Source organism: Chenopodium album, chromosome 9 (assembly GCF_948465745.1).
Source record: "Chenopodium album chromosome 9, dcCheAlbu1.1, whole genome shotgun sequence".
NCBI classification, from domain to species: domain Eukaryota; kingdom Viridiplantae; phylum Streptophyta; class Magnoliopsida; order Caryophyllales; family Amaranthaceae; genus Chenopodium; species Chenopodium album.
In genome coordinates, this window is record NC_137842.1 from 54,760,867 (window position 1) to 54,776,706 (window position 15,840).

Genomic DNA, 15,840 nt, shown 5'->3' on the forward strand with positions numbered 1-15,840 from the left:
CAATTTGGTAAGTGGTGATGACTCACTAATAAAATTTAGGGAATTATGAGAGGACTCATAGAAAGACAATTTGGTAGGTGGCGGCAGGGTTTGCTAAGAAAATTCTAGGTTTAAAAGGATACTAATGTGTTATTAGTGTGAGGTTTTTTTTAAATAAAAAATAAAAATTGTTTGGGATTATTTTAATTTATTTCATTTTGTCTAAAGGTTTGAACTTATTTTATCAAATTTTTGTGAAATAATATAAAATAAGATTAAAATAATATGAAAAAACACACGTTAACTTCTCTCTTATTTAATCTTCGTTATTAATTTACATAAACTTATTGTCGTCATTTTATTTTATTTGAAATCATCTAAACTTAATAATTTGTTTTAAAAAAAAAAAAATCTACACTTAATAATTGAAACAATGAAATTACATAAATTTTCACTTAGTACTTAGAAATTGACTTTTTATTTGTCTAAAAATTGTTTGAAAAAATGTACTCGGTATAATTTTTGCAATACAATACATATTTTATTTACTCCTTCGGTGTTTTTTTAATTGTTACACTTACCAAATTCGACCGTGTTTTAATAAGCGTTACACTTCTATATTTGACAAAAAGCTACATTAAATTATGGGCGTGTTCGGCACTAGCTTTTGAGTAGCTTTTAGTGGTTTGACTTATTCAAACCACTACTTTAAAAAAATTACTTCGTATGAGTGTTTGGGAATGTAGCAGTGGGTGTAAAGTTTAGTGGTTGAGGTAGCTTTTGTGAAAAGTTAATATTATTAACTTTTGTGAAAAGCTAAGTAGTTGTTGAAATTTTCTTCTAGAATTTTAAAGCTAACAACTAGTTTACTAAACACTCATACTTAATTATTTATTTTCACAGCTAATTAGTAGCTAACAGCTACACATACAGCTAACAACTACATTTTGCCGAACACGCACTATTTCTCTCTCCACTCATGGTCGCTAACCAAATCCACTCCTACTTTTTTTTTTTTTTATTATATCTCTCCTCTCACATGCATTACTTTTCAATAAACTATTAACTCCAATTAAATTGCCTAAAACTATGTGCCGGTGAAAATTTAATACTTAAAAAAACATGAAGACACTAAATTTATTAGTGAGTAAAACCACGCTCTTTAAAAAACCCGAAGTCAAAATAAGACGAAACAAACAACCCAAACAGGCAACACGAAAGAACAAAACCCACCCATATGACTATTTGACCCCAGCTCACCATCCTATTCTCTCTCCTCTCCCAATTGTTCACTTTCTGCGCCTACGAACTTTCCGGACGTTTCAAATTCCTCCCCAAAATATATTTTTCCCCCAAAAAATTTCTAAAATCCCCCCTTAATATCTGCAAATCCCGAAAATATCCCTTATAACACCTTCAAATTACTCACATTCATTCAAACATATCCAATCCTTCATCTCTATCGTTAGGGGTAAAATCGTCGAATTCACTAAACCCATAAATAGTTAAAGACAGCAAATCGTTAAGCCTTCTTAGCTAAGACTCAACTTTCTCTTCCAACTCACATTCATTTCTTCAATACAAATCCTCAATTTTCTCTCTCCTCAATTTTCTAGGGTTCCTAAAATCCCCAAATCAATTGTAAAATTCGTTGGATTTTTGCTGAAGTTTTGAAGGAATTGTCTCGGTTAACAATGGCGATTGTTGAAGAAGGAGGTGAATTCGTGGTTTTATCGAAGATTAGAGCAGGGCATAAGCGAGAGTTTCAATTTGCTTTGAAATCGCAAAACGAGATTTCTGGGTTACTGAGTCGAACTCGAGTTAGGAAGAGTCCTGTGACTGAGGTGAACGAGTTGCAGGTTGTGAAGAAGATGAAGAAGAAACCGGTGGGAAGGATGAGGAAGATGATGTCATCTCCTCGATTAATGGAGAGTGAGGATGAGGCGGAGAGTGATGTTGTGGATATGGTGAGTGATGACGAGTGTAATCGTCGTCAAAATGTGGAGAGTCAAAGGAGAGAGAATGGGAAAGTCAATGGAAATGAAAATGAGAGTGACGCCATTGTTGAGGATGAAGGTAGTAATGTAACCAAAAAGGTTCCTAAGAAATTGAAGGAGCTTCTTGAAACTGGGTTGTTGGAGGGTTTATCTGTTAAGTACATTCGAAGTAGTAAGGTAATTTTGCTAAACACCCAGAAAAATTGAAACATTTAGGTAGAAAAAACAATTGATTGCAGAACATTTTGGTATTTTTTATGCTTGAAATGATGTAATTTTGATTTATTTTGGTGTGGTTTTGACAGAAATTTCCGTCGAATAAAGGGCTTGCTGGAATTATAAGAGGGTGTGGAATTTTGTGTTTCTGTGACGATTGCAAGGGCATTCAAGTAAGTTGGTGTGTACTTTATATATTTAATTTTTCTTTGAAAATATTCTGCATGTTATGTTACTCGGCCTCGACATTTCACTTCAAGTACTCGTGTCGGGTATATTCGTGTTGGGCATATTCTGCCTATTATGTAACTTAGACTCTACATTCCGCCTCAAGTACTCATACCGGGTACTCGAAACCCTGATATGGATAAGGTCTTATGGATACCTCCCCACCTCATTTGGGCCAAAACTATGTTATTTATTACAAAGTACTGCATATGAAATAGCTGATTCGGTGACACTTGGAAATGAGTATGGACACCTCCGCATCTCATTTGGGCCTATATAGCTGAGTTGACACTTGGAAAAGTACCCATGTCAGACACGAGTACCCAATTTGTGTAACATAAATTGCATGTGTTGGATTATGTTATTTATGTATACTCATATGATCATATCATCGTATGTTGTTAGAATAATTTGAATAATGTTTGATGAACTTACTTTTAAGTGGCTTGAAATGTAAATTAATCTTGTATTTGATGATCAGTGAGACTTTTAATCGGGATTTATATCTTAATTAAAAACAACCCTATGTATTTTATGATGTTCAGAACAGTAAAGTGCAAGTAAATTGTGAAATTGAGATTTGTGTTTTGATGAATGGGTACCTATCTTTGCATAGTGCATTACTGTTGTGTGCGATAATGCTGTTACTCTTTTGGCCATTTGATCACTCTTTATGGGTGTTGATCGATTGCTAAATCCTTTATTCTCTTGTGGTTAATGAATCATGAATATTATTCAGGTTGTAACGCCAAATCAGTTCGAATTGCATGCGGGTAGCTCAAATAAACGTCCGCCAGAGTACATATATTTGGATAATGGAAAGAGCCTCCGGGACATTTTGACTGTGTGCAAGAATGCCAACCTGAAGTATCTAGAAGTCTCGATCCAAAATGCAATTAGTTCTTCAACTGAGAAGAAAATTGCATTTTGTGTCGAATGCAAAGGTATATTTGGAGTTTTATTATTGTATAACATTTTCTACTTCTCTATATTGAGAATTGTTATAGGATTTGATTGAAATTGGAATGATCTTCCCTTCTAGAACCTATCTCTGATGCTAGTATTGGAAGAATGGCGCTGCTTTGCAGCTCCTGCTCAGATTTGGAAGCTTCTCATATGACCCCAATTCGAGGCATTAACACTGATGAAAGGTATGCTGGACTAAAGCATTTGGTTTGACATAGGATTTTTTGCCTTTTGTGCATTTTATAAGAGTAAATTTGTAGTTGGTAAAATTCTGATATCCTTTTTTGGAGTTCATGCGTATTGTGTACATTTCATTAGAGCAGGATTGTGTCTTGATACCTGATACCTCTCTCTCTCTCTCTCTCTCTCTCTCTCTCTCTCTCTCTCTCTCTCTGTGTGTGTGCGTTTTTTTTTTTTTTTTTTTTTTTTTTTGGGCAAATGGGGAATCAAGATAAAAGTCATAAAACAACACTAGGCCTCCCCTGATAATTAATCATAATATCTTGGGATTATATAATGATTCAAACTGTCTTTTTCATGTTCTCAACTTTGTTTTACTGTCTTTAAAAAGATCTGGGATTGAATTGTTTAAGTTGAGATCTAATTCATCCAGCCTCCCCATGCCAATCTCGGAGATTTTACTGTGTTTGGACTGTTAGTGCTGATTAAGAATGTTGTAAATCATGTACAATGAAAGAAATTATGAAATACAAATTGTGCTAATGAGAATGAAAATCCTAGCACTGGACATAAATTTTATGTATTTATTTATTGGTTGAATACTTTATTAGTTTTCTTGCACTATAAGTTGTACATCATCCAACTTCAAACTTTCGCATGTTCAGCAGCATACCTTTTTCTAAAGCTAGTAACATTAATAATTTGGCATTTGATTTTTATTTACTGTTTTTTTTTTGTAAAAAAATATTGTCTTGATGTGTGCACTCATAGCATGAATGATGTACACAAGCTACTTTTATCTATTTTTTGTAAACTGAGAATTTTTTTGTTTTGCCAATACATATGTTTCTGTGTACTGAGGTTTTTCATTACATTTCCAGATATGGCCAGCCTGTTTCACAGCAGAATTCTTCTAGTCATGTCTCAAAAACCAGCTTGCAATCAACTAAAAGTCAGGGCAAGATAACCCTGAAGTGAGTGTACTCTGTTTGTTGATAGCCATCCATTTGACTTCCTTGTTGTCAAAAGATTGATCTGTTGACTTATCGCCTGTGTTTTTTGTTTCTTTTTTCTTTTTTCCCCCCTAGGGACTTGCGGTTGCATAAATTGGTATTCCAGGATGATTTTTTGCCTGATGGTACAGAATTGGGATACTATGTTCGTGGAGAGGTCAGTTGATTTGGACGAAGCTTATAATATATATATTCTCCATTAGTCTCTTTACTACAGAGTAATGGCCCATATGTGATTTACTTTTAGTTTTCACCATGAGTTATTCTATATCTGTGTTAGTAAAATCTATGTAAAGATGGTTATCTAGAAGTTTTTACAGAGACCACACTGACGAGATTATTTATAAGACGATTATCAATAGATTCAATGCATGATTCTTTTTGATGTTTAATTTGAGTCTATTATTTTGAAATGATGTTTATGTTTCCTGCGCTGTTGCTTCTTTGCTGAACAGAAGGTTTTGTCTGGCTACAAGCAAAATTCTGGAATTTTCTGTTACTGCTGCAAGACAGAGGTATTTTCTCTTCTTTTGGTTTACATGTGCAGTTGTATACCTAGGATAGAACTTTGTACACTCATATTTTATTTATTTATAATTTATGGACAGGTTAGCCCATCTCAATTTGAGGCACATGCTGGATTTCCTTCTCGCAGGAAGCCGTAAGTATATGTAGATTTTATATGTTTCTTTCACTGGTACTGTTTTCTGTGGGCTCTCTCTCTCTCCACTTTTGAGGCATACATCTATTGAGCCCTGGCATATGCAGAATGACAGATTGGATAAATGAATTTCTTTACTGAATCATGCACTTACACCTGGAGTCTCTTCCTTCTTGATCATGTAAAGCCAGAATTGAAATTTAAATTATTTAACTCTTAAGATAGCATGTTCACTATTTTGGAACATTCCCACTGCATTTCCACAAATCCACGTGCTACTAGACTTTATTTATTTACTTTTGGTATAATCGAGTTAGAGTGCAATTTTATTTTTCTAAAGCTTTATTCTCTCTGTCACTCAAAGGATATTCCATTTAGACTTATCTCTTTATTTATGTTCTTACCCTAACCAATTTTAACTATTATATAGATATTTTATTATTAAAAGAAACGGGTATTCCTCTGGAGACAGGGAGTATTAAAGAAATTACTGTAGAAGCCTGGACCCCTTAGTGAAACATCGCCCAAAAGAAATATTGAAGTTATATGATTATGGACAGAAAATGATTAAAGAAATTGCTTCAGGCATCGACCCCTTCATGAAACATTATGCAAAGATTTTATTGCTGCTGTCTTTTCTTTTGGAAACCTGTTTACATGTGTTTTTAATCTGTAGGTGTTAAGACAGTTTTAACGTAAATCTGTACGTATCAAAATGGAGCCATGTTTGGCTTATAAATATGTAATATTTTTCCTAGTCTATTAGCATCTTTTTTCCTACATATGTTGATTTTGTATATTCTTCTGACAGTTACCTCAATATATACACTTCGAATGGTGCATCTCTTCATGAATTGTCACTCACTTTATCAAGAGCAAGCCAGTTCTCAACAGATGATAATGATGACCTATGCAGCGTCTGCCATAGTTCAGGGAATCTACTATGTTGTGATGGTTGTCCAAGGGCATTTCATATAGGTTAGCTGTGTACGCTTAATAATAAGAACATGCTTGTCTTGCTACTTATTTGGGGATGTTCTGGTTGTTTTTCCCTCATTTATGTTGAAGTTCTAGTAGTGAATATAATTAGGGAAATTTTGATTTAGTAGAATGTTAGGTTGAAGGAAAATTTAGGAGAATGATTGACTGGAAAACTAATTATACATTATTCTTAAAGTTGTGATGACTTGTGCAGCAGCTTTGAGTTTCAAATCATGGATTTTTGCCTAAATTGATGAGTTTCTGTAGTTATTTAAGCTAGAGGTACAATTTACTGTCAGTGCCATACAATGGTTAGTTTGGTAAATTTTTGCTTCAAATCAAAATTTAATATATCTCTGTTTTCTCTGAAGATGCTAGACAGAGAATACTTTTCATAGTTGTTGCTAGTTTGTTTTCTTTCATGTAAGGGCATCAGTGTTAATAGTTTTAGTTTAGAGAGTAGAAGACTTTAGGTTTATCATTTCCTTTTTTTGAAGGTGATGTCACTTGTATATCTCTTTTATCATCATACTGTTGGTATTGTTACCTACTTACCTGTATGGGGTTTAGATAGGCTTTTTATCTTTTTTTTTTTTTTTTTTTTAATTACCAACAGCTCTATCGTTATTCTCTGCTTCTTCTGAAAAGGATCTATGGATAAAAACATCTTATTAGGATTCAGTACTATAGCTATTCTACTATGCTTTTTTTCAGTTTTATGTTTTCAATTAGATCTTAATATTTGGTTTTCTACAGCATAGTGCCCTTGCTTTACATGCAAAAATGCTGATAAGCTGATACGAGTAGAATGAGTTTTAAGAGTATTTGCATTATGTGTAATGTTAAAAAGTAACAAATAAAAAATAATAATAAACAATTTTCTGCAATTTTTCTTACAATGACCAGTAATGTGTTTTTTAATCACAAACTGCAGCGCTGATGTGCTATTTCTTTCTTAATTATTATTGTAGTGTTTATAATGCATTTATCTGTGACATACTCTGAAAACATAACTGAATAAAAAATGAGCAAATGCTACTCATATTCTGCAATATTAACTGTGCATGGTTGGTTGATCTGCAGAAACTATGAGTTAGGACTTAGGATTATAATTAGCATCAGGTAGACTTGCTCCAAAGTAATTAATTGATATCAGGTTTAGAGAGAACTGGCAGTTGCATTGAAGTGGAACTCTTGTCCTGATGTAGAGGTGTGTATTTTGTTGTAATGTTAAACCGGATCAATGTAATCATGCAAGTAGAGAGCTATAGGGGGCTTTTTTGCTGCTCTTTGCTTTGATGTTCTGCTGTATGTTTACTTTTTTTTATTAAATACTTGTTTAGTTTCTGTTGTAGAAATGTAGGATTTCTTCAAAAGTTGGAAATTTTCTACCGTGTGCATTTGTATACACTTTCTGCCTGACTAATGACTCTGTATTATTTACTCTCAGAATGCCTCTCTATACCAAGAATTCCACAAGATAAATGGTATTGCAAGTATTGTGAGGATAATTTTCAGAAGGAGAAATTTGCTGAGCGCAATCCAAATGCTATAGCAGCTGGTCGGGTCCCTGGAGTGGACCCAATTGAACAGATTACTAATCGCTGCATTAGGATTGTTAAGACCCTTAACACTCAAGATAGTGGTGGCTGTACATTATGCAGGTAAAATAGTTGAACTCTTGCTGTCCTTAGTTTTTAGCTCGTCGGTATATCGTCAAGTTTATAGTCGTGTAGATGGTTGTAATTCTTGTATGATATTGTACCTTATGGTAGTTCTAGAGAAAGGGGGAATTTTTCATGGGGCTTAATAAGCACATAGAACCCTGTTCCAATGTATATGGTTGATTCTTGTATGATATTGTGTTGTATGCTTGTTCTAAATAAAGGGAGTATCTCTCATGGTGCTTAATAGGCACATAGAACCTTCTTCCAATGTCTATGGTTGAGGTGGTAGAATAAAAACAAACTAGATAATTCCTGTCTTACATAAGATTTATGAATTCATCAACTCCAGGATTTGTAGTTAAATAGAAGGCTAGAAGTCTAGAACCCTGTTCCAATGTATAGAAACATGGGTTGAGGTGCCATTATAAAATTACTACTACTAAATATTTATCATCCTTCTGTGTATTTACTGGATTACATAAGATTTATGAATTTAAAAACCTTGGTATTCATAGTTGTTGAGTACCTAAGTCTATTTTTCATCATCATAATATATTTAGATGAGGTTGAGCTGTGAAAGGTCAACAATCTATGCTGACAAGTTGCTTTTGCTGTGTAATTGTTTATGTTAGATAGGCCTTCATTTTAATCCTGCCATCGTTCTTATTAGTAATGTATAAAACTTCATGGAATACAAATATAGATGTATGTAAACGATACATGGAGTTATACTTTTTTCTTCATATGCAGTGTTCAAGATTTTTGTAAATCAGGGTTTGGACCGCGTACTGTCATAATATGTGACCAGGTATTTATTTCTTAATTTATAACTCTTGTATAATTTTGTTAAAGCTAGTGGAACTAACTGTCAATAAACGTGCTTTTTACAGTGTGAAAAAGAATATCATGTAGGCTGTATGAAGAAGCACAAAATGCATGACTTAAAGGTCCGCATCATAACTTGTCCTCTATTTCTAATAATGAAAACCTTGAAGGATTATTGTGTGTGCATACTATAAAGTTACCTTGGGCTAAGATTGTTAGTATGGCTCTTGTTGCAGGAGTTACCTGTCGGGAATTGGTTTTGTTGCTCCGACTGTGAAAGTATCAATTCTTCTCTCAAGAAGTTGATAGAGGAAGGTGAGCAAAGGCTACCAGATCATCTCATTGACGTGGTAAAGAAAAAGTTCATTGAGAAAGATTCAAATACAGACGATCTGGAAGTAACATGGAGGGTTTTTAATGGGGGAAAGTCATGTCTTGATGAGATAAGACCATTTCTTTCGAAGGCTGTTTCTGTGTTCCATGTGAGTTTTGTCTTTTTTCTCTTGCTCTTTCCCATATGTCCTTTCTTTAAACTTTAAGATATTATTTCTGCTCTTTGCCTCTGTTTTTTCAACTTGTGGCATATTCATACGATACATTCTGGTACTAAAGCGGTTAAGCCCATATGCCATATGGCATTCGCCAATTTTATATTAATCCTTGTAGTGGATGCTCTGTAGAGAGGTGGAATTGCATTCATCTTAGCAGGCTTCAGATTGTTGGAACCTATATGCTATTTGTGCTTTGTTAATCAATACTGTATTATAATTATGAGCTATCACTATCCTTGTCAAGGTTTTACTTTCACATGGTATAGTTGTTGCTAATAGTTGATCATGATGTTCCCTATAGATCGCCTGATGAGATTTATCTGTCACAGCTACAATATGTCATAGCTAGTGGTATGCATTCTAAGATGGGGGGATCTGGCCTAACATAATCCCAAATCTCAATGGGGTATGTGGTCCACAGATCTGGGGTATGGAAAAAGCTTCTGATTACACATTTCTATCTATTGTGGTTTTGCCAACCTATCTAAACTTTGAACGGAAGTACTTGAAAAAATTGGCTGGTTTCTATGTTGGTAAACGGGCTTTTTGATTTGACTGTGTAGTAGTTCCAATGAGAAATTATACCATGTATGAATAATTTCCTGTCCCATCTGAAGTGGTCACTTTCCCTGTGAAATAGATCGGCATTTTCCTTTACTCCTGTTAAAGTTGTGATCATCATTGTACTCCTTGACAATATCCCTAGTGTTTGGCAAGTGGGAATTGAGGGTGGGATTGGGAATTTTAATCCCAATTGAAAAAATAAGCCTTGTTTGTTTGGTGGGAATGGGAATATAAAGGGGTTTGGGAATGGGATTATTTAGGGGTGAATTCCCGGGAGGGTAGGGTATTACATGGATGGGAATGGGAATAGGGGAAAAATGACATTTTTGCCATTAATGAAAAGAATGAAATAATAATCTTAGTAAGGGTATTTTTGTAAAATTGTTATTTATTCCCTATATATTCCCACCCACTATCCAAACAAGGTATTGGCATATTTTCATGTATTCCCATCAATTAATTCCCAATCCCATTCCCACATTTTAATCCTCAAGTCTTATTGCTGTTTCTTTAAATATTTCTTAGGAGCAATTTGATCCAATCCGATATGGTGAACTGAAGCAAGATCTTATCCCGCATATGGTTTATGGGTGAGTGAATTTACATTCTCTTTGATTGTCATCTCCCAGCTCACCCCCAACGTGAATCAAGAGTCATTCATGCGACTTTTTTTTTTTTTTTTTTTTTTTTGATTTGGCAGGAGGAATTTGAAGGAAAATGAATTTGGAGGAATGTGCTGTGCAGTGATTACTGTGAAGTTAGTATTTCCTTTTCATTTTGGGGTTAACTCATTGATCTTTCTCCTGAAATTGCTTACACTTGCCTCATTCTGCAGCTCAATAATTGTCTCATGTGCTGTTTTCCGTGTATTTGGGAAGGAGGTGGTTGAAGTTCCCTTAGTTGCAACGAGTAAGGATTTTGTTGGAAAGGTTAGCTTATGTTCCTTATTTTGAAATACACTACTTCCACTATTCCTTCTAGTCACTTGTCTTCTCACAAAAGCTATACTTGTCTTTATCATACTTGATGTAAGTCAAATTTCTCATTTGGTTACTTCTATTAAAGATTACTGGGATATAATTGTTTTGTGATGATTATTTTAAGTAAAAGTCATGGTTTGAGTGATGTCAAATGTGTGAACTATATGTATTATTTTGGGCTGATGGCTATTGTGTTTTATAGTATCTGCTATGTACTGAACTAACTATTTGATTAATGCAGGGTTACTTCCAATGCTTGTATTCATGTATGGAAAGTTTGTTTAAAGATTTGGGTGTACAGCGCATTTTACTTCCAGCTGCTGAGGAGACAAGATCATTGTGGGTGAACAAATTCGGTTTCATTGAGATGCCACAAGAAGAGGTTTGTTCTCTAAACTTAATGCATGTGTTTTTTTTGGTGCCATCTAACTTATCATTTGCTTATTGTGCTTTTTACAGTTCGATGATTTGAAAAAGTATTATGCCCTGATGATTTTTGATGGAACCTCAATGCTGCATAAGCTGGTGCCTAGGTCGGAAACCTGAGGTGTTGAGAAAGGTTGCTTGTGGACCAAAAAGGAAGGGCTTTTGTTCAAAGTATATTGCTTTTGACTTTGTACAGAGGATAAATATTGGTGAAATAGGAAGAATGGATCTTTTGGTTTTCCATACATATACAGAAATAGAACTGAAATCTCTAGTAGTGAGAATCAGGAAGTTTTGAAAGATATATATAAGGCGTAGGATTTTGATTAGTGCAGTTTGCTTGTGGAATTTACTTACAGCAGCTGTTAGAACACATTTTGTTGCAAATATGTAAATATTATTCTTCTTTTATGTCAAAGGTTAAAATTGTGTTATTTTCAATAAGCGCAAGCTTCATGATATACTGCATTTTGTCATTGATATTTGGATCTGTTTGCAATGGGAAAATCCTTAGGAATTATGGTTTAGGGATTGTTTGGCTAAGAGAGGTTTGGGAGAGAAAAAAAAAGAGCTTTAACTAACTCGAATCTCTAATTAGAGTAGTTTGCTTGAGAGAGTATCAAGGCTAAAAAACTATTAAAAATTTTACTAATGCAAGATTTTTGGTTGATTGAAGATGAAGAGTTAAGAACTCTACCTATGAGAGTTAATGAGAGTTTTTAAGTGAGAAGTTTAATACTCCATAGTTGAGAAAAATGTTTTTCTTTTTATTTAATTTTTTTTTATTCCTTTCTATCTTAAAGTCGAAATTACAAAAATCCAAATAATAAAATAAAATAAAACCTTTTGTTATATTTAATTAGCGGTATTGTCCTAAAAAAAATCATTTTAAACACCATATCATAAGAACTAAGGTCAAAGAATTTGAATTTAATAGTTCTAGTTTAGTAAAAAACTAGTTTAAGTCCCGTGCAATGCACGGTTTTTACTTAACCTAATTTTTAATTACAATATTAATTTAACAAAAACTTGAAATAGATACTTGAATTTCTTTAAAAAAAAATAATAATAATAAAAAAAAAAAAAAAAAAAAAAAGCAAAACAAAACTTGAGTTTAATATTATATTGATGTCAAAAGTTATTGATCATTAAACATTTTTTTAAAAAAAAAACACAAATTTAATAATTATAGGATATTACATAAGAATTAAATTTTATGTTAATTATAACCCGTACAATGTACTTTTTTTTAGAGGAACATGTGTAATGTACATACCTCAACGTCCCAATTTTGTTGGCATGTTTTGACCGGCACAATGTTTTATAGCTTACTTTGACCGATATAATGTTTTATACAAATTTAATTGACTTTTTTTTTTATATATAATTAATAATCAAGGTTTTTTATTTTTATTTTATATCTTTATTTATTGAATTGTAGTGTTATTATTATAAATAAATCAACAAATATATACGTCGTAATAAAAGTTAAAGAGTCAATCCAGGTTGGTGCCAAAAAAAAAAAAAAAACTTCCAAAGAAAAAAAATATCAAAATGATATGGAGTAGTACATTATTATTGTAATATATTACTCCCTCTGTCCCCAATTGATATTAGCTTTTGAAGAATAATCACGGGAATTAAGGAAAATTAAAGAAAGTACATTGAAAAAGTAAATTTACATTGGATATGCAAAAAAGTAGAGATAGAAAGTAATTAAAGTATATGGGAAAGTAAAATTTACATTGAAAAGTTAAATTTGCACAAAGATTTTTGCAAATGTTAGAGAATTTTGGTAAAAAAATAATATTAATGGTACTTGAAAAAAGCAAATGTGACTAACATTTTGGATGTCCAAAAATGACATAAGTGACTATCAATCAGGGACGGAGGGAGTATATGTTTGTTTATTTTAGAAAAAAATACCTATTATAAAATAATGAAAGATAGGTTAAAATATTATTCATTTATTATCATTGAATGCATATAGATTATAGAATATACGGTGTATATAATATAGTTGCCAAATTGAAGGTTAAATATTCTAATATATATAAATAAATATTCACAAAGATTTGTAAAAAAAAAAAAAAGGAAAGTTAAAAATGGCGGGAAATTTTTTAATTAGAACATGCCGAGTGTCATGTCAGATTCACCTTTAGTATTATGTTATTGATATTAAAGTTCATTAAAAATATGTTTTAATAAGTAAACACCAATAACATTAAGGAACAAAAGCAATATAGAGAAGTAAAAAAAATCTTTAAGCGATAAATATAAATTAAGTTTGGTATACTGATTTTAAATTTGTCAAAAATAAGGTGAAATGAACACGACCTAATTCTTTTTTTTTTTTTTTTAAAGAAACACGACCTAATTCTAATATTTCCTTTGTTCTTTTTTTATTGAAACATTTTAATTTACCACTTTTGAAAGCACATAAATTCATTAACTAATATCTCTAATCATCAAAAATAAAATTATTAAAAAAAATTATATATAAAAAAATAATTGAAGCAAATTTGATATAACACATCTCATATGACTATATAAACAACTAAAGCGTGTCAAATCAGAATTGTGAATAGTGTCATAAATTAAACAGATGTTGTTAATTAAAATAGAATTGAGGGAAAATAATTTTGAAACTACTTTAAACTATTTCCTCCATTTTTTTAGTTGATACGTTTTTCTAAACTCATTTTCTAAATGTGTAATTTTAATAATTAATATTTCTAGTTATCAACATGTAAAAATTATATATACTAGTACAAAAAAAGTGGTTGACTAAAATAGAATGAAGGAAGTATGATTAACTCCGCTAGTCATTGTCATTTTGTGGCTACAACCAGTCTCAACCTTTTGTAAAAGAGGAGAGTTGTAATAAGTCTGTGGTGATGACAAGCATTATATTTTAGCGACATCTTGGATATAAATCAAAATTGTCCAAATGCCTAGGGTTGGTGTCAAATATGCATTAGTCTTTACATCGAATGTAAGTTTTTTTGTTGTTCCACCCAATTCGCCCTTTAGGCTAATCCGGATTCGAGGATCAATTCTGGGTGGTTAGGTTTTAGTCCTCTCCCAATTGTTGTTGCGGGAGATCGAACACGGGTCTTCCCTACTAAATACAGTCCCAATCACCACTGCACCAACTACCAATTGGTTACATCGAATGTAAGTAATTAGAATAAGATAATTACGTGTTATTGAAATTAGGGGTGTAATGAAGTAGGATTTTTTTATTTTTTATTTATTTTTTTTTTTGCAAAAGGGGGCTAAAAGGCCCAAAAATACAAAACAACTAAGCAATTAAACGAGGGGTAGTAACTCCTAAGATGTTCTCTTTCTCCTTTATTTTGATCGGAGGTACATTGAAATAAATGACGAAGTAGACAACAATTGCTTAGTTTTCAATAAATTATCTAGAAGTTTCAATTTTATTTCTTTTCATTTTTATTTCCATAATTTGGAACCTGTATGTAAACGGATATAGGCCTTGTTTGGCAATTGGCTACTGGCTGTCGGCTGGTTTGATTGGCTAGTATTGACTTTTTTGTTGTCTTGTTTATTAGTCTGAAAACATGTTTGGTAAAATTGGTTGTTAGATGTTATTAGTAGTTTACGTAGCCAAAAGCTACTCCAAGTAGCTTTTTCATTTTGTGTTAAATCTGACTGAAAAAGTCATTTACCAAACACAAATTTTAGATGTTTAACCAAATGAAAAAGCCAAATACCAATAAAAAGCCAATGAAAAGCCATTTACCAAACAAGCCCATAGGTATGTGCAATTGTTTGTCTAAGTCATTTACCAAACAAGCCCATAGGGCCATAGGTATGTGCAATTGTTTGTCTAAGTCATTTACCAAACAAGCCCATAGCCCCATAGGTATGTGCAATTGTTTGTCTAGTTATATCTATCTATCTATACTACTGCGTATATACTAAAATAATCACCAAAAGGGACACTTGGCACAATTTTGTAAAAAAATTTCCCTCCAAAATGCTATTTATTGTATTTAATTTCTTAAAAAATTCTATTAATAAATTCTATTTATATATATAATATGCAACACATAAGAATTTGAATGATGTACTACCTCTGTTATAGGTTATGTGCAACGATTAGACATTTTCCCTCTCTGCTTTATGTCAAATCGTTGCACATAACCTGTAACGAAGGTAGTATATTAATAAATTCAAATTTGAAAAAAATTTGTTATTCATTTAATTTCAATTAACTCTATTTCAATTGATTATTATTATTAATAAATTTTTATAAATCCTTGCATTACACGGAGTCAAAAACTAGTAAATAAGTAAGATCATACGGAGTATGATATATCGGATCATCAATACAGGTAATGAATTTATTATTAGTCAAATAATTTTTTTTTTTTTGAAGGGAAGTCAAACCACATAATTTAATACCCCTTTGTATTTGTAAGCATTATGTTTTTTTATTTTTTATTTTTACGGATCGTATGCATTATGTTAGCTTTGTAGTATGTACTCGTATGTATCAATTTGGTTTTTGTATTTTTATTTTTGAATATTACTATTTTAACCTTGATAGATGAACGAAGATTTGAAATCCAACGGTCAA

General features: G+C 32.2%; 1 protein-coding gene across 1 annotated transcript; it reads left to right on the plus strand.

Annotated features, from left to right (window-relative positions):
• Positions 1–1,285: 1,285 nt before the first annotated feature.
• LOC145559891 (uncharacterized) lies at positions 1,286–11,714 on the plus strand. The gene is made up of 18 exons (XM_081621166.1): positions 1,286–2,153; positions 2,282–2,365; positions 3,160–3,364; positions 3,463–3,571; positions 4,448–4,540; positions 4,655–4,736; positions 5,035–5,094; positions 5,188–5,240; positions 6,052–6,218; positions 7,672–7,885; positions 8,639–8,696; positions 8,779–8,835; positions 8,950–9,195; positions 10,354–10,418; positions 10,529–10,585; positions 10,664–10,757; positions 11,050–11,190; positions 11,268–11,714. The coding sequence occupies exons 1-18, from the start codon at positions 1,674–1,676 to the stop codon at positions 11,352–11,354; spliced, it is 2,352 nt and encodes a 783-aa protein (XP_081477292.1). The 5' UTR covers positions 1,286–1,673; the 3' UTR covers positions 11,355–11,714.
• Positions 11,715–15,840: the final 4,126 nt, after the last annotated feature.

Excerpts from the sequence above, each read along its gene's own strand:
- LOC145559891 (XM_081621166.1), top strand. The coding sequence starts at position 1,674 with ATGGCGATTGTTGAAGAAGGAGGTGAATTCGTGGTTTTATCGAAGATT. Across the intron at positions 8,836-8,949 it reads ACAAAATGCATGACTTAAAG|GAGTTACCTGTCGGGAATTG; the intron begins GTCCGCATCATA and ends CTCTTGTTGCAG. Across the intron at positions 10,758-11,049 it reads GTAAGGATTTTGTTGGAAAG|GGTTACTTCCAATGCTTGTA; the intron begins GTTAGCTTATGT and ends TGATTAATGCAG.